The sequence below is a fragment of the Kogia breviceps genome, chromosome 9 (genome assembly GCF_026419965.1).
Source record: "Kogia breviceps isolate mKogBre1 chromosome 9, mKogBre1 haplotype 1, whole genome shotgun sequence".
NCBI lineage: Eukaryota > Metazoa > Chordata > Mammalia > Artiodactyla > Physeteridae > Kogia > Kogia breviceps.
In genome coordinates this window covers 27,665,781-27,689,142 of record NC_081318.1, presented here as the reverse complement: position 1 = coordinate 27,689,142, position 23,362 = coordinate 27,665,781, and the positions used below count along the sequence as shown (strand labels likewise).

General features: G+C 38.1%; 1 protein-coding gene across 3 annotated transcripts in view; it reads right to left on the bottom strand.

The window, feature by feature from the left end:
• Window positions 1–22,173: 22,173 nt before the first annotated feature.
• The window catches only part of IQUB (IQ motif and ubiquitin domain containing), a 63,210-nt gene continuing 62,021 nt past the window's right edge, over window positions 22,174–23,362 (bottom strand). For 2 of the 3 annotated variants that reach the window (XM_067041662.1, XM_067041661.1), the window contains exon 13: window positions 22,519–22,701. In XM_067041662.1, the coding sequence (XP_066897763.1) occupies window positions 22,519–22,701 (183 nt within the window). Of the gene's footprint in view, window positions 22,702–23,362 lie in introns of all 3 variants that reach the window. The other variant, XM_067041663.1, reaches the window with a different exon arrangement.

Sequence of the window (23,362 nt, the reverse complement as noted above, 5' to 3'; positions counted from 1 at the left end):
CTGTTAAAGGAACATCATATTCACAGGAATGGGCTAGCACTGCTTGACCCACCATTGGTTGGGAGCAGCCAAGGAAAGTCCAGCTTCAAGTGCTAACACAGTAGTGGCTCCAAGAAGCAGCAACCGGGGCTGTCAGCCAGTTATTCTCCCCACAGCAAGAGATCTAAGTGGCGTGTTCCATAGCCATCGCAAATTCCATGAATTAAATCAATAATCTTCAGTCTTAAGTTTTGAAAAGAATATTTTGAAAATATCTAATACAAAAAAAAAAATCTAATACAATAAAAAGCATTCTTAACCAAAATAGTGTATTGGCAAAAGTCTTTTAAAATTAACAATATTTTAATTTTCATAGACTTCTCTTGGCATATTGGGTTAAAAAGTGAAAAAAAGACTTAAAAAGTCCCTAAGTGAAAAACAATAAAATAATAGATATGATTAATAAGTCATTTGGTAAGTCTTATTAATTCTCAGAATTAGGAAAGTAAATGACTATAATCACTGAGTAACAAATTCTAGTGTAAGCCAGGTGGTTTTCAGTTCTCTCTGCCTTGCACAAAATTAAAGAAGAATCACCAACTGATTAATTAACCAACTGATCAGTAACAGTTATTTGTAAATTTTGTATTCAAATATTTATATAAATAAATATTATTAAATATTATTTTTAATTATTTTTGAAGATAGAACTCTACATGCTTTTTAGCATGCAATTCACAAATTTAAGGAATTAAATGACATCGCCAAAAAACTGAAATTCCAGTTTGTATGAATGTTTTGTTGCAGAGAAGTATGACTGTACTGATCAATGAAAGACTTTCAGGTATTAATATATAGTAATTTCATCAAGATAAAGTTCTGTGAGGGAGGTAGAATTGTGAAAACATAATATACATATCATGCCCGAAAAGGTGGTTAAGTGGATGATGAAGAGTATCCAATTGCTACTGTATCAGTTTCACCTGGGAAACTGGAAAGAGCATCATTCCCACTCTTGCAACAAAGAAAAAGCTGGAAAAATATGTCAAATTAACAAGTTTCCTTTAACCAATCAGACAACTGAGGGCACAAGGCAAACAAATGACCAGAAATCTGCGGACGGGGCTTGCAGGGAGAAGCAGTTGCTTATCTAGGGTGGATGCTGTCAGATACCACAGATAGCAGTAAAGAGTCAGCTGAATAAAGTTAATGAATTACAAAGGGATGAGTGTAGGCTAGTAAGACAGTGTGAAGCTCCTGAAGACCAGGTATCCAGAGATAAAAGGTGTTCGTATTTCTTGCACGCTTTTCCTCCAAAAGCCTCACAAGGCACTCACTGAAATGACTGGGGAGAATCTAGAGAAAGTTCCCTCGTGGTGCAGTTTGGGAGAGGAATCAACAACCACCTCTGAAGAACTCTGACAATACAGTTCAGATGTTACCCTTCTCCTGAGCCTATCCAAATTCTGGTCTGGTTTGTGTTTATTGTAGACCTAAAATTCTGGAAATGCAAGCACCACAGAGATTATCTGGGCCAAATAGTTCACTGTAAAGATGAAGAAATTAAGTTACTTATCCAAAGTTAAATACATAGTAAAAATGCAGCAACAGAACTCAAGCCCAAGTCTCCTCAAATGTCCCACAGTACGTTTCAAGAACACTTTCTCATTCTTTAGCTGTGGTATGCATATACATTCCAGCCTAAACGACACATATGGGAACACTATAAAATCTTAAGTTAGATTTCCTGTTCAACCTTCGGAATTAGCCGCATTACTCTAGCTAATGTGTGTGTAAATGAGACAAACATACTGTGGATAATACTAAAGTCAGAAACGCTAATTGGCGTCTCTGCTTTGGACAGGTGAAGTGGGGCTGCATTGCTCTACCTGAGTAACGTTGGCAAATGAAAATACAGACCGTTGCACAGAGTGTATTATTGAGTTTCCTGACTGGCACCCCTTCCCAGGGATATGGTCAATCTCTTTCATTAAATATGAACTCACTTATAATGCATCATCAGAACAATTCAGAGAACAGAAAAAGAAAGCGAACGAGGAAAGAGAAAACTCAGATTGATTTGATATTAACAGTTGAAAACATTCAACATCTGGATTTCATACATGAGTAAACTACTAAAATTTAGTCTCAATGAACACTCATTTCTTAGATTGGGTAGTTTTAAAAAACTAATAAATTCAGTCGATCTGATATACTCATATATTATTTTAGAGGAAGTAATTTTTATGCCCAAAGTCAAATTATGGACTACACATATAATTGCATATGAATAAAAACCTGCCTCAAATTTTTCTTCTCAGAAATGTGCCTTTAGGTTATATGAATCTGAGTAATATTATATGCACAGTCAAATATATAAAAGACATGTGACTGAATATTTACCTTGAAAAATATAGATTTTGGGCTTCCCTGGTGGCGCAGTGGTTGAGAGTCCGCCTGCCGATGCAGGGGACACGGCTTCCTGTCCCGGTCCGGGAAGATCCTACATGCCGCGGAGCGGCTGGGCCCGTGAGCCATGGCCGCTGAGCTTGCGCGTCCGGAGCCAGGCCACAACAGTGAGAGGCCCGCGTACCGCAAAAAAAAAAAAAAGAAAGAAAAGAGAACACCCTTAAGGGCTTCCCTGGTGGCACAGTGGTTGAGAGTCCGCCTGCCGGTGCAGGGGACGCGGGTTACTGCCCCGGTCTGGGAAGATCCCACGTGCCGCGCAGCGGCTGGGCCCGTGAGTCATGGCCGCTGAGCCTGCGCGTCCGGAGCCTGCGCGTCCGGAGCCTGTGCTCCGCAACGCGAGAGGCCGCAACAGTGAGAGGCCTGCGTAACGCAAAAAAAAAAAAAAAAAAAAAAAAAAGAGAGAGAAAAATATAGATTTTATTCAAAGAATAGCACTTGACTATTTTGCATTTCTATAAAATAAAATTATATTGCAATTATAACATATTACATTTGTTGAATATAGCTAAAGCACTGCCTAGAGGGAAATTTATAGGATGAAATGTTTCTACGAGGATAGTAAAGAGGTTTCAAATCAATTCACTAAGTTTCACGTGAAGGTTAGGAAAAGATAAGTATTACCCCCCCAAAAAATAGAAACTATGACTTAATAAAAGAGCAGGTATTCATGAAATATATGCAATCAATAGAGAAAATCAATTAAAGTACCAATAAAAGAAGGCAGAAAAGATGTTATTTTCAACAAATGGTATAAGAACAACTAGATATCCTCCATATTAAAATAAAAGAAACTTTAGAACCAGAGTAATTTCCCGCTACTAGCCTATTGCATTTGAGTTACATCGTTCAAACTTTTGACATTATGCACAGGATCATTGATCTTTATATATAGTTTGCAAGTGTTTTAAATAGAGTTTAAAAAAGAAATTATGGAGAAAAACACCAGTTCATTAAGAGTTTTACCATGTGTTATTCAGGAGTGTTAATGTTCTGAGGAGGGGGGCCTGAGGGAGGATCAGGAAGAGAGAAAAGTATTGCATATGTAGATTTAGTATTGAATAGAAATTGTTACAAATATTTAAGTTGTATTACTATTTGAATATTTTTCATCACAGGCATGAGTTAATTTTATATAAAATAAAATTTCTTTGTAATTTCAAAAAAAATTGAAAACCAAAAAAATCAAAAAGCTGATTCACTTTGTTATACAGCAGAAACACAAGGTTGTAAAGCAATTATTCTCCAATAAAGATGTAAAAAATTTTTTTAATAAAAAAGAAACTTTAATAAATCCTTATCTCACATAATGTACAGAAATTAATTCAAGATGGATCAAGGACTTAAATGTAAAGCTTAACCTACAGCAATTAGTCTCCAATAAAGATGTAAAAACAATTTTTTAATTAAAAAAAGAAACTTTCATCAATCCTTATCTCACATAATGTACAGAAATTAATTCAAGATGGATCAAGGACTTAAATGTAAAGCTTAAAGTACAAAGTAGAAGGAAATAATATCTGCTCAACTTTGGGGAAGGTAAACTCTTCTTAGAGAGGAAACAAAAAGCATAGACCACCAGAGAGACAATTGATTAATTGGACTTTAACAAGTTAAAAACTGTTACTCATGAAAAGACACCATTAATAAAATTAAACAGAGAGCCAGGGACTAAGAGAAAATATCCACAATACATGTATCTAACAAAGGACTTGTATCCAGAATTTATAAAAAACATTTACACCTAAATAATAAGAAAAACAATCCAATTAAAGAATGGGCAAAACACTTGAAAAAACATATTCCAACAGAATGCATAAGAATGATCAATATGAACATGATAACTGCTCAACATCATTAGTCATCAGGGAAGTACAAATTAAAATTACAATGAGATGCCACTTATATCCACCAAAATGACAAAAAGGCCTACACCACCAATTGCTGGTGAGAATGCAGAGCAACGAAAATTCTTGTACACTGTTGGCGGGCGTGGGGGGTTGGGGCGTATAAAATAATACAACCAATTCTGGAAAACCGTTTAGCATTTTCTGCTAAAGTCAGAGATATACTTAGCCTACAACCCAACAATTTCAGTTCTAGATATTTACTCAATAGCAATAAAAGCATGTCTGTTAAAAGGCTTGATAAAAGAAAGTTTATAGGAGCTTATTTATAATAGTCAAAAAAACTGGAAACAATCCAAATAAAATATCACTCAACAGTAAATATCAACAAACTGCTGAGACATCCAACAACATCAGTGAATCTTGAAAATGTTACATTGAGCAAAAGAACCTAACCACAAGAGTCCTTTATAAAACTCAAGAACTGGCAATGCTAATTGTTTGATCATTGAAATCAGGCTTGTGATTATCTATGGTGGGTAGGAACTGACTATAATGGGTCACAAAAGTACTTTCTAAGGTAATGTAAATGATTTATAACTTGATTGTCATGTTGGTTATACAGGTGTATACATTTTTGAAATCCATTGAATTATAAATTTAGGATCTACACATTTCACTATTTACAAATTTTACCTCAACAATAAAATGATGCAATAAAAATTAATTCTTTATGTACACTTCAGTCACTGCAAATAAAAACTGTAAATAATTATAGGTATACTGGGGGATTTGGCATCCTTTTTATGAGCCAGACATTGCCAGATTTATGTCTTATAAAATACAGTTTTTATTAAAAGAATAACTCGACTATTTTTGCTAGTTCTTATTCATAGCATTTTGTATTAATGTTTTTAAAACAAAGCATCGTTATGATGTGTCAGATACCTAAGGCCACTTTCCTTCTCCACATTTCCATAACTCATGGAGGGAGCCTGAACAGTACATGGCATTTTGGCTTACACAATAAAGTTTATCCTTAAGAGTTATTCACAGGGAAAAGATGGTTTAAAAGGCAGATCAAGATGAGTTAGGTCAAATAATAACGTAATTAAAAAGCTGGAAAATAAATAGCAGACTAAATTTGTGCTAAATATAGTTAATATCACTGGAATTTTGTCCAAAGAAAACAATTACAAAAATATATTGTTAATATAAAACAGCTGGAGATTTTGTTTAGCAAATAAGAATTTTTTATTCTTTATTAGAAAGCAACTTAAAAATTTTTTTCAACTCAAGGGTCTTTTCCTGGCTACTTGCTGTGCATAATAGAAATTAGTTTCTTGCTCACACTGGGAGACCAACTCCAGCTGGTTTTATTCATATTGATTTAAAAACAGGTAAGGAGAATAGAGCTATCAAAATATATAATTTGTTATCCGAATAATTGATATTTTTAAAACTTTCACATTGTTAGAGAATATTTGTAAACTCATAAAGCCTAAAAAGTTTAAGATCACATACAGTTCTTTGTTTCAAAGCCTCCTGGAGTTTCAGAGAATTACTGGCTTTACAAATTAGAAAAGAGAGAATTAGTGAGTTGCTGTCTTCCTAAAATTGCCCAGCTGCCTCTAATTTGGGAAAGATAAATGCAGGTTAGGAAGACCATTGGAAGCTGCCAAACACAAGCATTAGCAGGAAGCCAAGCTGAGTGGGAGGAGAGAGACAGCAATCCATCTGCAGATAAAGCTCTTGTGAAGTTGGGGAAATTTTTTTCTGAGGAAGTGCCACGGAAGTTCCTAATAATTTCTTGAACACTTGTAAAATGTGTAGCAGCAAGGTATCAGCAGTAGCTGTTCACACTTTATACACCTGAAACCTTCACCTCCAGAAAGTAGAGTTCTGTCTCTTTTGAATCGTTTTCATGTACATTAAAAGGAAACAGTGAGAATAAGGGATCACACTTGGACCAAATTAGGATACAACGGCTTTGGACGAATCCCCACAGTACGTGCCACGCAAGGCACCAAGAAAATGACCAGTCATTGAAGGGTGAACCTAATTCTGTGTGTCTCCTATCAACATACTGCATATTAAATAATAAAAGAAAGATTATACTGTTTTATAAAACGCTTAAAGCAAAGAAACACTAATCCTTCATTAAACAAACATTTAACACTTCCTGTGTCCCGTATATTTTATATACACATTTTAATTTTTAACAATCCTGCAGCTGAAATAATGCCAACTTCACTTTACAGATGAGGAGACACAGAAAGACTGCCAATTATTTGTCTGTCTGTCTACATGGGTTCCTTGAGGGCATGAATAGTATTTTACTTGACATATGGCCCCAAGGCATAATAACTAGTCCATATTAAACTCAAGAAATATGTGTTGAATAAATGAGTAAATGACTGAATGAGGTGCAGTTGGGCTGACCTTGAAAAATACATACTATTGGAATAAACAGAAGCAGGGGAGTGAAGGTAGGAAAGAAAACCAGGAGGAATATCCAGCATGTGAAAATGCATGTTATCAAAGGGGGAGAGGCTTATAAGTTAGATGATAACAATTTGAAGAGCTATTAGGAAAGAATAACGGAATTTCCTGCTTTCAATTACTTGTTCTTGTACCTAAGTCAATTCACAAATCCAATACTGATGTAAAACACCAAACTTCAGTGTATCATTCTGTTGGAGAGTCAGAGAAAACTCAGACTTCTGACTTGTATAAAACTTTATACTCTGTTCAAATCCATTTGTGTGTGCATCCCCTATATTCGTCTTCACATCAAGTCACTTGAATCAGCAATGATTAAACATTGCTGAATTCTGTTTTGATACACCCCCTTTTTTTTTTTTTCCGGTACGCGGGCGTCTCTCACTGTTGTGGCCTCTCCCGTTGCGGAACACAGGCTCCGGACGCGCAGTCTCAGCGGCCACGGCTCACGGGCCCAGCCGCTCTGCGGCATGTGGGATCTTCCCGGACCGGGGCACGAACCCGTGTCCCCTGCATCGGCAGGAGGACTCTCAAACACTGCGCCACCAGGGAAGCCCTTGATACACTCTTAATTTCACTTTCGACACAATGTAAAAACGTCAACTCTCTAGAATCTGAGAACAATCACTCTTTGCATTTGTTAAGATTATAATTCAATTCTGCATTGTGTATGGGAGCGAAGAAATTCAAATTCAGTTTACATTTCACAAACATCTTGCAACAGCTGTCCACAAGATCCTATGAAAAGCAGACTTTGACTCTCGGTCATTATCACAAACTGTTCATATTTGAAAGATTCGTACTTTAGTACGTATTTTCCTTTCCTGATTACATAAATATGCACATTTATGGGAACTTAATGGAAATATTTCCTCCTGACTCATTAAGGTTGAAAATTCAGTATAGGTATATGTTTTTTAACATTCATTGATAACATTTTAATCTATTTTTATGTGTATTAGATTTTGTTTACTATAAGTAATGTTCTTTAAAATCTGCAGTGCATTAAATTTAAGTTGGTAAAAGGATTATCAGAATTCTCTCCAAGTCAAGAGCATCCAGGGGACTTCTAGTTTCCAATCCATCAAGTAAAAGCTTAGACGTCACCACTTCGCCCTAACAAGTAAAAAGCTAAACAAACTGAAAAAGCAACAACTCTTCTTAGATCTGTAAGAGAAGTGAGGTCACAGGACGAACCCCTACTCCCAATATTGGAGAGAAAGACAGGCAAATACAGAGAATCACAACCTATTGGAGCAGAAACCTCCATGGGAACCAGTGCCAGGGTAGGGACCCTGAACTGTAATTGATGAATTGATAGAGGCTCAGTGTGGACAAGTCTGAGAGATAGAAAATCCAGGGGAATCCAGTCATCAGAGATCTCCACATTTTGTAAGTTTTATTTCCTGGAGCTCTATAAGATTCTCACAGTGAAGATTAGAGAAAAATCCCCTCCTGTGTAGGGGGAATGGGTAAATAAATCATTTCAAAATATGCCAGATTATTCAGTTCTTCCGAATAAGCTCTGCCCTCAGCAGAAACTATTTAATCAGAGACAAACCTACTGGGACTTTATGAGCGCCTAAGGGACCCGGGAGCAGGGAAATACCCAACTCCAGCTCCCTCTAGCCCATCCTGTCCCACTAAGTGGGAAAGAAAAATGAAAACAAAAACCAAGAAGTACGTGTGAAGTTCACAGTCCAGACTCACTAAAAGACCCACCCTCAATCACAGGACTATAGAACCCTTCCCCTCCCCCTATACCTTATCACCACTACTAAAGTCCTATATTACAGCAGTTCCTTTTACCTAGTTAATGACCCATTATTTTTTAAAAAATTACAATATATACTAAAAGACAAACAACACAGTTTGAAGAGACAGAGCAAGCATCAAAGCCAGATCCAGATATGGCAGAGATATTGGAATTATCAGACCAGAAACTTAAAACAGCTATAATTAATATGCTAATGGTTCTAATGGATAAAGTAGGCAAGCATACATGAACAGATGGGCAATGTAAGCAGAGAGATGGAAATCCTAAGAGAGAACCAAAAAGAAATGCTAGAGATCAAAAACACTGTAATAGGGGCTTCCCTGGTGGCGCAGTGGTTGAGAATCCGCCTGCCGATGCAGGAGACACGGGTTCGTGCCCTGGTCCGGGAAGATCCCACATGCCGCGGAGCAACTAAGCCCGTGAGCCATGGCCGCTAGGCCTGCGCGTCCGGAGCCTGTGCTCTGCAACGGGAGAGGCCACAACAGTGAGAGGCCCGCATACCGCAAAAAAAAAAAAAAAAAAAACACTGTAATAAGTGCAGATAAAATTAAAACTTTTGTTTTTCTTATTCTTAATTAAACTAGCAGATAAATTCATTCAAAATCATAGCAAAAATGTATTCGACTATATATATACTCATGTATACTTATATATAAGTGAAACAAATGACAGCAATGATACAAGGGATGGGAGAGAGGAATTAGGATTATTTTGTTGTTATAAGGTACTGTTACTACCTGGGAAGTGATAGTGGTATTTGAAAGTGGACTCAGATTAGTTGTAAAGGTATATTGCAAACTCTAGGGTAACCATTAAGTAACACTTAAAAAAAAAAAAGGTATAACTGATGAGACCATGAGAAAATTAGAGTAAATATAATAAAGAGAGGAGAGACAATAGATTCATATAAAATACTCAGTTAAGACCAAAAAAGAAAAAGAATGGAAGACAAGAGTAGAAACAAAGAACATGGGTAACAAATATAAGAGATATTACTACAACTATATCAACACTTTGAAAGTCACTGGTTTAAATGCACCAATTAAAAAACAGAGATTGTCAAAGTGTATCATAAAACAATAGGCACCTATATGTTGCCTACGTAAAACTCACTTTAAATATAAAGACAATTTTTATACAGATTAAAAGTAAATGAGTGGAAAGAGATATTCTATGCTAATACTAATCAAAAGAAAGCATGAGTAGCTATATTAATTTTAAATCAAGCAGACATCAGAACAAGAAAAGTTACCAGGGATAAAGAGTGGCATTACATGGGCTTCCCTGGTGGCGCAGTGGTTGAGAGTCCGCCTGCCGATGCGGGGGACGCGGGTTCGTGCCCCGGTCCGGGAGAATCCCACATGCCGCGGAGCGGCTGGGCCCGTGGGCCATGGCCGCTGGGCCTGTGCGTCCCGAGCCTGTGCTCCGCGGCGGGAGAGGCCGCAGCGGTGAGAGGCCCGCGTACCACAAAAAAAAAAAAAAAAAAAAAGAGTGGCATTACATAATGATAAAGGGGTCAATGCTCCAAGAGGACATAGCAATCCTTAATGTATTATGCACCTAACAACAGAGCCTCAAACTGCATGAGGCAAAAACTGATAGAACTGCAAGGAGAAATAGATGAATCCACTTTTATAGTTGGAGACTTCAACACCCCTCTATTAGAAATAGATCCAGTAGGCAGAAAATCAGTAAGCACATAGTTGAATTCAACACTTTCAATTAACCGAATATAGTGGATATCTACAGACTATATACTCCAACATGATAAACACATTTTTCTCAAGCCAAGAGCATCCAGTACTTTATTTTTGACTAAACTTTTTTGGTTCTCCCTCAGAAAGTCTTTCTTTTAAATATATATTATGATTCTATAAAATATAATGTGTGATAGTTTTTAGAGTCCAAAATGAAATTTCATAATGCCCGTTATGGAATGATACATTATTCCTATAAAGCAACATGGTGTATTGCATCTATAAGGGTACCATAGCATACTACCTGGAGTATAATTTGGAGTGGCAAGGGAATCTTATTGTGAGACCTAACGAGAATAAAATAATCTTATATCCAAAAAAATGTGGAAAATGTTTCTTCTCAACCAGCTTTTGGTAGCTCTCAACCTGTGGAAAAGAGAAATTATGACCTGTTCACTTAGGACGACACACTAACTTAACCATTTGGGCTCTCTAAAGAATTGCTTTGTGAGTCTCAAAATCCAATTCACTGTGAATATTACTATGAATATTACTGTGTTCCCTGGAGAGATTCCTTCCTGTGCATAAAAGTCTACACACTCATTGAGTCCAAGGTTGAAGGGATGTGCATAGGTTATATAGTATGATAGTGAAACAGGACACACTCAGCCTTATCCTTTTGTTCCTAGTCCTGTGCATTCTTAAGATAAGACAGCAGCATCCATTAACCAGCTCTACCCATTTTTTCCCAGTCTATGCATTCTGGCTGTGAGGGAGACATCACTTATTGGCCAAGGATTTATTTTATTTATTTATTTTTTTGCGGTATGCGGGCCTCTCACTGCTGCGGCCTCTCCCGTTGCGGAGCACAGGCTCCGGACGCGCAGGCCCAGCGGCCATGGCTCACGGGCTCAGCCGCTCCGCGGCATGTGGGATCCTCCCGGACCAGGGCACGAACCCGCGTCCCCTGCATCGGCAGGCGGACTCTCAACCACTGCGCCACCAGGGAAGCCCTTGGCCAAGGATTTAAAGCATGTGCTGTGTCCTGTAGGACAGCACTCCAACCTCTCAGTGTGTTGTCACCCAGGTGGTACCATAAAGGTTGCCTTGACCCTTTAATAGGCCATGCCAGAGTTTTATCAAGTCAGGTATTTCTGGGTAATAGAGACATGGTAAGATTGGTGAATTCTGTGAGTATGACCCATTGTCTCACTTCTGCCTCTGTAAAGCGAGTTCCTTGATTGAAGGTAATATAATACATGATACCACAGATGTCACAACTGTAACCAGAGCTGCAATTGGCATCATAATCTGATTATCATTTTTTTTAAATTTATTTATTTTTGGCTGTGTTGGGACTTTGCTGCTGCACGTAGGCCTTCTCTAGTTGTGGTGAGCGGGGTCTACTCTTTGATGCAGTGCATGGGCTTCTCATTGCAGTGGCTTCTCATCACAGAGCACAGGCTCTAGGTGCGTGGGCTTTGCCGCATGCAGGCTCAGTAGTTGTGGCTCACGGGCTCTAGAGCACAGGATCAGTAGTTGTGGCTCACGGGCTTAGTTGTTCCACGGCATGTGGGATCTTCCCAGACTAGGAATCAAACCTGTGTCCCCTGCATTGCCAGGAGGATTCTCAACCACTGCGGCATCAGGGAAGCCCCATCATCTGATTATCTTTATGATAATCCACAGCTTTTCTTTAAGATCTGGATAGGATTTGCACCAGCCCAAAGCATAATTAAATGGGACTGTGGTAGGAATCCTAACCTTCCCGGTATTTGGTGGCATCAATTCCCCCATCGATGCAGTATTGCTTTTGGTTTACTCTTTCTGGGGGGAAAGGAGAGATCTGGAGGACAGTTTCAGGGACTTTCACTTGGCCCTTTCTATTATAATAATCCTCACTGCATAAATGAGGAAACAAACATATGGGAGAATCCTGCTAGTTACTAAGTATATGCAATTCCACTTTATAGTCTAACCTTGGGGAAATGAGCACAGGATGGTTCTGTGGTTGCCAGGCACTCGTTGCTGAATTGATTTGGGGCAGGAACCAACTTACTGCCTAGCTATCACAGACTCCCAGTAAGCCACAGTGATGTTTTGAATCTCTGGAGATCAGAGTCATCTCAGAGCCAGTATCTAAGAGCACTTAGAAGGTCTGGGTATTTGTTTCCTCCTGGCCGCTGTCAATGAGCTAGGTCCCACTGGAGAAGGCTTGGAGGAACATACACAGTAAACACACGTTTGTGGAGGAGTCATTCTTTAAAGAGAGCCAGTCTGTCCCTGCATAAAGAGTGTATAGGTCAGTGTTAAATTAATTAAACAAGAAAGCCATTAGACTGAGGGAGCTCTAATGCCATGGCAGCGTACATAAGGAAACCAAAAATCTAAGCCTTTAAGTGTCTCAAGGTTATGAAATCAAAATGCTAAGGACAACCAATCACAAAGACCCAACTAGGCTTTAAGGTATAGCCAATCAAATAATTTCTGTTCTCCAACTGGAAAAGAAGTAAAACTGTCACTGCAGATGACATGATACTATACATAGAGAATCCTAAAGATGCTGCCAGAAAACTACTAGAGCTAATCAATGAATTTGGTAAAGTAGCAGGATACAAAATTAATGCACAAAAATATCTTGCATTCCTATACACTAATGATGAAAAATCTAAAAGAGAAATTAAGGGAACACTCCCATTTACCATTGTAACAAAAAGAATAAAATACCTAGGAATAAACCTACCTAAGGAGACAAAAGACCTGTATACAGAAAACTATAAGACACTGATGAAAGAAATTAAAGATGATACCAACAGATGGAGAGATATACCATGTTTTTGGATCGGAAGAATCAACATTGTGAAAATGACTATACTACCCAAAGCAATCTACAGATTCAATGCAATCCCTATCAAACTACCAATGGCATTTTTCACAGAACTAGAACAAAAAATTTCATAATTTGTATGGAAACACAAAAGAGCCCAAATAGCCAAAGCAATCTTGAGAAAGAAAAATGGAGCTGGAGGAATCAGGCTCCCTGACTTCAGACTATACTACAAAGCTACAGTAATCAATACACTATGGTACTGGCACAAAAACAGAAATATAGATCAATGGAACAGGATAGAAAGCCCAGAGATAAACCCATGTACATATGGTCACCTTATCTTTGATAAAGGAGGCAAGAATACACAATGGAGAAAAGACAGCCTCTTCAATAAGTGGTGCTGGGAAAACTGGACAGCTACATGTAAAAGAACAAAATTAGAACACTCCCTAACACCATACACAGAAATAAACTCAAAATGAATTAAAGACCTAAATGTAAGGCCAGACACTATAAAACTCTCAGAGGAAAACACAGGCAGAACATGCCATGACATAAATCACAGCAAGATCCTTTTTGACCCACCTCCTAGAGAAATGGAAATAAAACTAAACAAATGGGATCTAATGAAACTTAAAAGGTTTTGCACAGCAAAGGAAACCGTAAACAAGACGAAAAGACAACCCTCAGAATGGGAGATAATATTTGCAAATGAAGCAACTGACAAAGGATTAATCTCTAAAATATAGAAGCAGTTCGTGCAGCTCAATATCAAAAGAACAAACAACCCAATCCAAAAATGGGCAGAAGACCTAAGTAGACATTTCTCCAAAGAAGATATACAGATTGCCAACAAACACATGAAAAGTTGCTCAACATCACTAGTCATTAGAGAAATGCAAATCAAAACTACAATGAGGTATCACCTCACACTGGTCAGAATGGCCATCATCAAAAAATCTACAAACAGCAAATGCTGGAGAGGGTGTGGAGAAAAGGGAACCCTCTTGCACTGTTGGTGGGAATGTAAATTGATACAGCCACTATGGGCAACAGTATGGAGGTTCCTTAAAAATCTAAAAATAGAACTACCATATGACCCAGCAATCCCACTACTGGGCATATACCTTGAGAAAACCATAATTCAAAAAAAGTCATGTACCATTATGTTCATTGCAGCTCTATTTACAATACATGGAAGCAACCTAAGTGTCCATTGACAGATGAATGGATAAAGCAGATGAGGCACATATATACAATGGAATATTACTGAGCCATAAAAAGAAACAAAATTGAGTTATTTGTAGTGAGGTGGATGGACCTAGAGACCATCATACAGAGTGAAGTAAGTCAGAAAGAGAAAAATAAATACCGTATGCTAACACATATATATGGACTCTAAAAAAAAAGTGGTTCTGAAGAACCTAGGGGCAGGACAGGAATAAAGACGCAGATGTAGAGAATGGACTTGAGGACACAGGGAGGGGGAAGAGTAAGCTGGGATGACGTGAGAGAGTGGCATGGACATATATACACTATGAAATGTAAAATAGATAGCTAGTGGGAAGCAGCCGCATAGCACAGGGAGATCTGCTCGGTGCTTTGTGACCACCTAGAGGGGTGGGATAGGGAGGGTGGGAGGGAGGGAGACACAAGAGGGAAGAGATTTGGGAACATATGTATATGTATAGCTGATTCACTTTGTTATAAAGCAGAAACTAACACACCATTGTAAAGCAATTATACTCCAATAAAGATGTTAAAATAATAATAATAATTTCTGTTCTTTGTTTCCACACTTTCTCAATATAAGTCTTTCCCCTGGTTCCTTTTGGCAGATTGCCCCTAACCACTTAAGGTTTGACACGGCCCAATTCAAAGAGATTGTACTCAAATAAACTCTTAAAATTTTTAATATGCCTCTATATTTTAACATCTGTGAAATAGCTTAATTTTGAGAACTCTGGTAAAAGACCAAGATTCCTCACTACCATACCTTAACTAATTTTTTTTCTGCCCTTCAGAACTGGAATTTTTCTGCTCATATATGTCATATAGAACCATACTGCTATAGTGGATTGATAGGTGGCTCCTAAAAAGATATATCCATGTCCCAGTACCTGGACCTGGTAAATGTGACCTTATGTGAACAAAGGCTATTTCCAGATGTGATTACATGAAGGATCTCTAGATGAAATCATCCTGGATTACCCAGGTGTGCCCTTAACCCAATGACGAGTGTCTTCATAGAGACAGAAGAAAAGACACAGACACACATAGAGGAGGAGGCCAAGTGACCACAGAGGCAGAAATTGGAGTGATGCAGCCAAAGCAGCCGAAGAATGCCTGGAGCCAGAAGAAGCTAGAAGAGCAATGAGGAATTCTCCCATAGGACATGCGGAGGGAATGAGGCTCTGCTGAACCTTGATTTTAGACTTCTGGCCTTCAGAACTGTGGATGAAGAGATCCCTGTTGTTTTAAACCACGCAATCTGTGGTAATTTGTTACAGCCTCTAAAAAACTAATACAGCAGTCCATTTCGTGCCTGTGGATCTGATTATCAATTAACCATTGTTATAAATCCCTGCAGAAACAAACCACTCTGCCCCTAGGGTTCTTATTATAACTGCCCACTTTTTTCTGATGCTTACGTTTCAGCCTGACTTCTAGCATTGGGGATTGCATTATTCCCATTAAACCAGGCTGTCAAATTCCACTGCAGCCACCACTGTCATCTCCAGCTTACGGGGTACAGTCACCATAGAGTTTTTCAAGGATGCTGGTAATCCACTTATGATCGCATTTTTTAATATCTTGGTGAAGACCCTCTTGTGGAGTATAGACACCTTTAAGAGGCATCTGAGAAAGTTGCACATAACAGATCCACTCCAACAACCCATCTTCCTAATATTTTTCCGGGGGAGTTCTGGCATTTCAAGCTCACTGATATAGGTCACTTTTGAGTTTAGGCTCCAGTTAACACATATAGCAATTCTCAGGGCCTCAAGCCAACACATTAAATCTTGAATTCTAGGCAAGAACATCAATTTGGCTTTATATAATCTTTTGTTTTATCCTTTTTAGTCTAACACCCTTACAATAAATTCTTATAATATACTCCCCTGAATCTAAGTAAAAATTGACACACTCCTGAAACTTTCAGTATATAGGCTAACTCATACCAGACCTTGTTCTTCCTCACCAGTATCCTTACCTTAGCATGAGATCTAACCTGGGTGCACATCTAATTGACAAAACAGCTCTACACACATTAAAATCAGGCTTCAGACTTAATCCTTAGCCACGTATTCCCTGTATATGCAGGAGATAATTTCTTTAGAGCTGTCTTAAGGGCTTTCTGAATTTCTGTCTGGGTCTGTATTGGACATTTAAGGCTTTCAATATATCAATTTCTTTATGGACCCCCTCTAGTGTACGAATACCCATCTTATGCCACAATCTTTGTCATCAAACTGACTAACTGCCTTAGCCATTTCATCTCCCAAAGCTTATCGGCCATCCTGCACCCCGTTCCATGCCTCCACTGGCAAAGTTTTGAGTAATCATGATGCTACCACACACTGCATATTACCAGTGTCCCATTTCCTATATGGAGGGTACCCACATGCTCTTCAAACATGTAAGCAGCCCGAGCCTAGGATTACATCTTAAAGTCCGTTTGCTGGGACCACTCCTGGTACCAATTACTGCTTTGTTCATGGTCCAACAGAACCTGTTGGCAGATTCAAACTGGCTAATTTGAGAAGTATTTAGTAAAAGGACTGTTTACAAAGGAGGTGACATTGTTTAAGGAAATCAAAAAGAAAAAGTGAAGCACCTTAACCCAGCTACAAAAGAAAGCCATTATCACCCATAAGCTGAAGAAGTAAAAAGAAGGAATGAGCCCCAGAACTCAAAGAGAGTTGAAGAGAAGAAGGGATGACCATCCAACCACAGCTGTGGTCTTAGGCAGATAAAAGCCATCACTTGACAACAACAGACCAAAAGGCAGAAGAGAGAAGCCAGGGTAATAAATATCCCAACCTCTTTCTCTCAGACCTCAAATTTCCTGCTGATGCTTCCTATTGACCAAACCCAACCGAGGAATATTACGCACTCATTGATGCACTGCATAAATATCAGCCTCCAAGGGCACAACGAAGAGAAGAGAAGGGGGGGAGGTAGAACTGAAGAAGCACATGAAGAATATCCAGGAAAAACCATATGCTTTTATCTTTTAATACACTTTTTGGATTTGGTTTGCTAATATTTTGCAGTCAAATGCTCTACCACTGAGCTATACCCCCTATTTGCTAATATTTTGTTTAGGATTTTTGCATCTACATTCACAGTGAAATTGGCCTATCATTTTCTTTCTTGTACTATCCTTGTCAAATTTTGATATCAAGGATATGCTGGCCTCATGAATTGGGGAGTATTCATTCTTTTTCTATTTATTAGAAGAAGAATATCTAGTTAGTAGTTAGAATCTTTCATTCCTTCAATGCTCAAAAGTGACACAAGATAATTTTATTTGCATTACATTGGACAAAGCATGCTACATAATCCTGCCTCACTTCAAGAGGATGGAGAATTGCAATCAATCACCCAGTGTTCCTGGAAAGAGAAGAGAAACAGCATTTTGTACCTCTTGACTCATTTCTCTCTCTCTCTTTTTTTTTTTCCATTTCTAGGGTTATCTGTATCAAGAACTGTGAAGTATCTGAAATGCTGTCCTAATTGCAAGGTAACAAGTTTGGTGCCACAAGTTCATAAATGATAGTAAAAGACATGAGACTCCTGGGTCAGAGATAAAGCACAATTTATTGTTCACAGAAACAGCAGCAGCCAGAATATCAGCATTTTGCCCTAAATCCCTCAGGATGACACAAAGTCCAGATGACACATGCACACAGTGAACTGCTTTATAGACTGGGAATGCTTTACTTAGAGACTCTGAATCTTTTACAGGGAACAGTAAACACTATCTCTATCTTCCAAGACTGCTTGCTTTACAAACATCCTTGAAAAAAGGAGAACTAAGTACCTCTGCTCAAAAGATGTGCAGAAATGTTAAAAACCTATGGAGAATTGTTCCCCAATTGACTTTTTGTTTTAAGCCTACTTTCATACCCAATGTAGAGATTAATTATTCATTTATATTGTGAATAATAATTTATCAAAATAAAGTAACTTGTTTTGCTCTCTTTTTCTTCTCAATTTCATCCTCGATATTGATATTGCCACCAATTATTTTGTTGTCTATTTGTATATGACTGATATAGTTTTACTATGTATCTTTAAATGTCATTTTATTGGGGGTACATATCTGGTACACAGCTTATAGTTCACTCCTTTGATACCATATAAGAATAACTATCCTTTACTAGAATTTTAACCCATTCAAATTTATGCACTGTGATATTTTTAATCTTGTTTTTCTCTTATATATACTTCCTATTAACCTAAACAAACAAACAAACAAAACCCCTTTATTTCACAATAGTTCTCAAGTTTGTTGCTGTTCCCTTTTTCTCTCTAGAAATGTGGAGTTTATAATCCCATTTTCATTCTGCTAGCAGTTGCCTTTAAATTTTTTAACTAAATATTTGAATACCAACTTTCCTACCTATATATCTATTTACTCGTCTCCCCTCGAAAAGATTTGGAACACTTTTATCCCTCTGAACCCTCCTACAGCAGACATTTAGTGACAATACTCAGGGTATTTTGTTGTTGTTGATTCATATTTTTGTTTTTTGCAGTATAGATTTTTATTTGAAAATTTATTTTTGTTCATTGCATTGTTTCATAACCACACAAATGATGAGCATTTAGAAAGGATCTTGAAGTTGTAGAGTGCTCACTGCCATCTCTCATATACAATATCATGCCCAGACCCTACCTCCATAGTTTCGAGGTCAGCTGGAGGACAGAATGAGTACACATAGATTGATGACATGCTTCCTGCCTAACAATGTCTTCCTGTTGTCTTCACCGAAAGAAATTTGCCTGAAAGTAAAATTCTTAGGTCATTTTTTCACCCTCAAAATTCAAAAGTCTTCAATAGAAATGTTCCTCCTTCACCTTCTGGCACTTAGTGTTGCAGAAGAGAAATCTATGCTGTTGTTATTGACTTTTTTCCTTGTGGCTTTTCCTCTTCAACTTGAATGCTTATAGAATTTGTCCAATATTTCTTTTTTTTTTTTTGCGGTACGCGGGCCTCTCACTGTTGTGGCCTCTCCCGCTGCGGAGCACAGGCTCCGGACGCGCAGGCTCAGCGGCCGTGGCTCACGGGCCCAGCCGCTCCGCGGCATGTGGGATCTTCCCGGACCGGGGCACGAACCCGTGTCCGCTGCATTGGCAGGCGGACTCTCAACCACTGCGCCACCAGGGAAGCCCTGTCCAATATTTCTGAAATCCAGAAATGTCATGAGGTTGTGTCTAGGTGTATCTCTATATTAATTTTCCCAGTACTTGGTAGATCCTTTATACAGCTATGGATATATGCCTTTCTAGCTTAGGGAAATTAGCTTTAAATCTCTCTCTGCTAATTGTTTCTCCTTCTCTACTCCATTTTAGGCTTATGTTATTTCTAGTGTAGACAAAGCAAAGCTGTTAGACTTATCATTTTTGCTCATCTTCCTCATTTCTTTGACTTTTCCTCTGAATTCAACGGGACTATCTTTTTTTTTTTTTTTTTTTTTAACCACACTGTGGCACGCAGGATCTTAGTTCCTCGACCAGGGATCAAACTCATGCCCCCTGCATCGGGAATGCAGAGTCTTAACCACTGACTGGACTGCCAGGGAAATCTCTAGGGGACTATCTTGAGCTAATCCATCCAATCCCTGTATTAGCTTTAGCTTTCAAGTACCAAACCTGCTCTTCATTGCATTAGTGTGTTGTTTGTTCTAATTCAGCAATTGTTTATTTTGTTGTATTTATTTATTTATTGTAATGATTTATGTAATAGCAATTTTTCCCAGTATTTTTTTCCAAAAGATGAAAAATGCTATCAAATGTCCTTAATATAGTTAAGAGATCTGTTAAATGAATATTTGTTCTCATTCTTCAAAAGGATCCCTTTTTTGATTTTTGAACCTTTACGTATATGGTGACAATCTTTTGTCAGCTTGTTTTTGCAATATTGGGATATAAAACTTTGTTCTGTTCTACTGTTCAGGCCTCTATCCATATAATATAGTCCTCCTAAAGGAGAAAGAAGGAAACACCTTCTACAGTTTCATTTGTTAGTGGGCCAGGGGAGGTGTGCTCATCAGGTCATAAACTAGAGAAATGCAGGTCCTTCTAAGGCAGGGGAATTTAACTTCTTAACTGGTTGTTGTCCAGTACCCTGGTGCCAGGATTCTAGTAGGCAGCAACCAGACTTTTTCCCTGCTGGCTGCTCTCTAGCCTGACACCATCTCTAGCTCCTTCTGCTATGGATTTTTGGAGACCTGTGTAAAATGAGAGCTGTAGTTCCAATGGGACGGAAAAGAGTTTCCCAGAAGAGTTGACCTTATTAAGCAAAGTCTCTCTGTTGTTGAGCCTGTTTTTTTTTTTTTTTTTTTTTTGGTCTTTGTGGTTATTTTACCAGCCCTAAATTAAGGTGCTGCCCCTTTTCATGTATGATTCAATAGCTCTAGTTGCCTGCCCTCACTCTGCCCCCCACCAGTTGTACCCCACAAGTCTTCCATTACTATAAGCAAGTGCTTTACTACTAGGGCAATAGAGGAACTCTCAAAGTCCTCTATTGGCCCCTATCTGACTGTTGCCCCCACCCCCCCACCCCCGCTGCCCCAGCCCTTCCTGCTGCCTCCTCGGCTCTTCCTACTCTGACCTGGGGGTTTCTCCTGAACTGTCTTGTGAAAACCCGGTCATTTCCATTCCAGTGTAAACCCACTTTTGTCTGTGTTAAATTTTTACCTGTTTATTAGTGATCAGAATGGTCCCCAATCTAATCCTATCTGTAATTTACTGTTTAGAAAGTTCCCAGAACATCTGAATTGTCTATGAAAACTTGAAAATAACAACAGCTTTATAGTGCCTCCATTTTCAATGTTTAGTTCCTTAAAAACACACATATATATACTTATATATATAAGTATAATATATACAAATATATATAATTATGTTGTGTGTGTATGAAATATTGCTACTTGAATTATAGCTCTTCACTTTCATTTTTAATTCTTCTCTCTAGCTGGATGTCTTCTCTTTAGCCAGCCAAATCCACTCTCCCACTTGTCTCCTCTGATCTTTGCCCTGAAGCTATATGAATCGTGTCCACAGACTTCTATTTGTTCTGTTTTCCTTTTGGGTTCTTCCAATGGGAAACCCAAGCAAGAGACTGGAGGAAGAGAGAAGTGTGAGGTCAGAATATTTATTTCTCTAGCTCATGAGATCACCTAGGGCCCTGAGAGTTGCTCACTGATCTTCTCAGTTATCTCCTTTACACTCTCTTTCTGGGTTCCCAGACCGTTCCCTCCCCAGATCCATTTGAGATTAGGGTAGACACAGCTTATCTGATAGCGACCCGACATTCCTACACCATTCCCTTAGTTTCCCTACACACTGCTCACACTTTATAAGAAGTCCCTTTGTAAATAAACTCTCCTTGGGTTATCTTATTTTGAACCTATTTCCTGTTAAGACTGACTCATATACCGTTGTTCATCATTGTATGTCCCTGACATGCATGTGGTCAAGGTTATTCCTTTGGTGTATTAGGGAAAGGAATTGTTATAGTTTACTTGACCTTTTTTTATTGTTCTTACAGAGTTTCGTCATTGCTCCACAGGGAGTTTTCCTACCATAGAATAAAATACAGTTCCACTGTTCACCCTGTTTTCCAGTATGGAATGAACTTTTTTGTTTGTTTATAGTTTGTTTTTTCATTGAAATTTTGAGAAGAATGGAAGATGAAAGTAGAAGATAAAATGTGAAATTCAAATCCCTATATTAAAACATAGCATCTTTTATCCTATATGTAAAGATTTTCATGAAAGAGAATTCTATAATGTTTCCTCTCATCCGTATACTGACTATTCTCCTGTAACTACATTTTTTTCTAAAATAAATTTTTTGAGTTGAAAGTTAAGCCTAGCTTTTGTTTGGCTGTTTATTTTAACTATAATATAATGTAGTTGAAATTTTTAAAAATTTTAATGTGAAAATAAGTAAAAATAAAATGTTCTCTTTAAAATATTAATTTCAGTAACAAAATTATATTTAAATTTAACACTCACAATAAAGCATTTGTATAGGGATGTTTTCTCTTCATACAACTTACGACACTATGAAAAACAATTAAAATCAATAAAAGATAAAATTCTGCTTCCGTATTGTGTGACCTCTGTATTACTCTATTAGCAGTGGACAAAAATGCTGATCATCAAACAAATAGTCCTGGATCTTTTAAGGACTAGGCCTGTGGATATCTATAATCTTAGATGTTGGTTCTGATTGATGTTTCTTTCTGATCTCATCTACTTCACCATCACCAAGTAAAACTGAAGCCAGCACTGGAATTCGTGAAAAATAGTTCTTAGCCAGGAAATGTTTGTGTTTGATCTTGTGAATAAACAAGGGTTCATATCCCTGAAAAGAAAAGAAAATCAAATTCTATTAAATGTCACAAATATATTTTGCCAAGTAAAAACACTTTTATGCTTCAGTGCCTTTACTTCTCAGTTCTTTCAGCCCTGAAAACATTTATTCTCACTTTGTCCATCATCTTTCAGAGCTCAGCTTTTATGACGCTTTAACCTGGAAGCCTTTCTTGATTCTCCCTCTGACCTCTCTAAGTCTAAACTAACCCCTCCTTCTTCCACACTTGCAAGCACTTTCATGTATTTTAATTGTAATATTTAGTTCATTCTGCCTTGAATTTCACTACTTGTGAGTCTCTTCCATGATAATAAGGAAGACTCCTTACTGGGTCTTTTAAAAAAATATATTTATTTATTTATTTTGGCTGCGCTGGGTCTTAGTTGCAGCACTAGTTCCCTGAGCAGGGATCGAACCCGGGCCCCCTCCATTGGGAGCGTGGAGTCTGACCCACTGGACCACTAGGGAAGCCCCTCAAACTGGGTCTTTTTCATACATGTGTGTCTTGCAACCATAAGGTAAAGAGTCAATCAATATTTTTGTGTGAATGCTCTTGTCACCTTAGTTCTCTTTAAATCTATTTCAATACTGATACAATTACCCACGTGATTTTTTTTTTCTAAAATTAATCCTTCCCTCCATATCTCCAGAG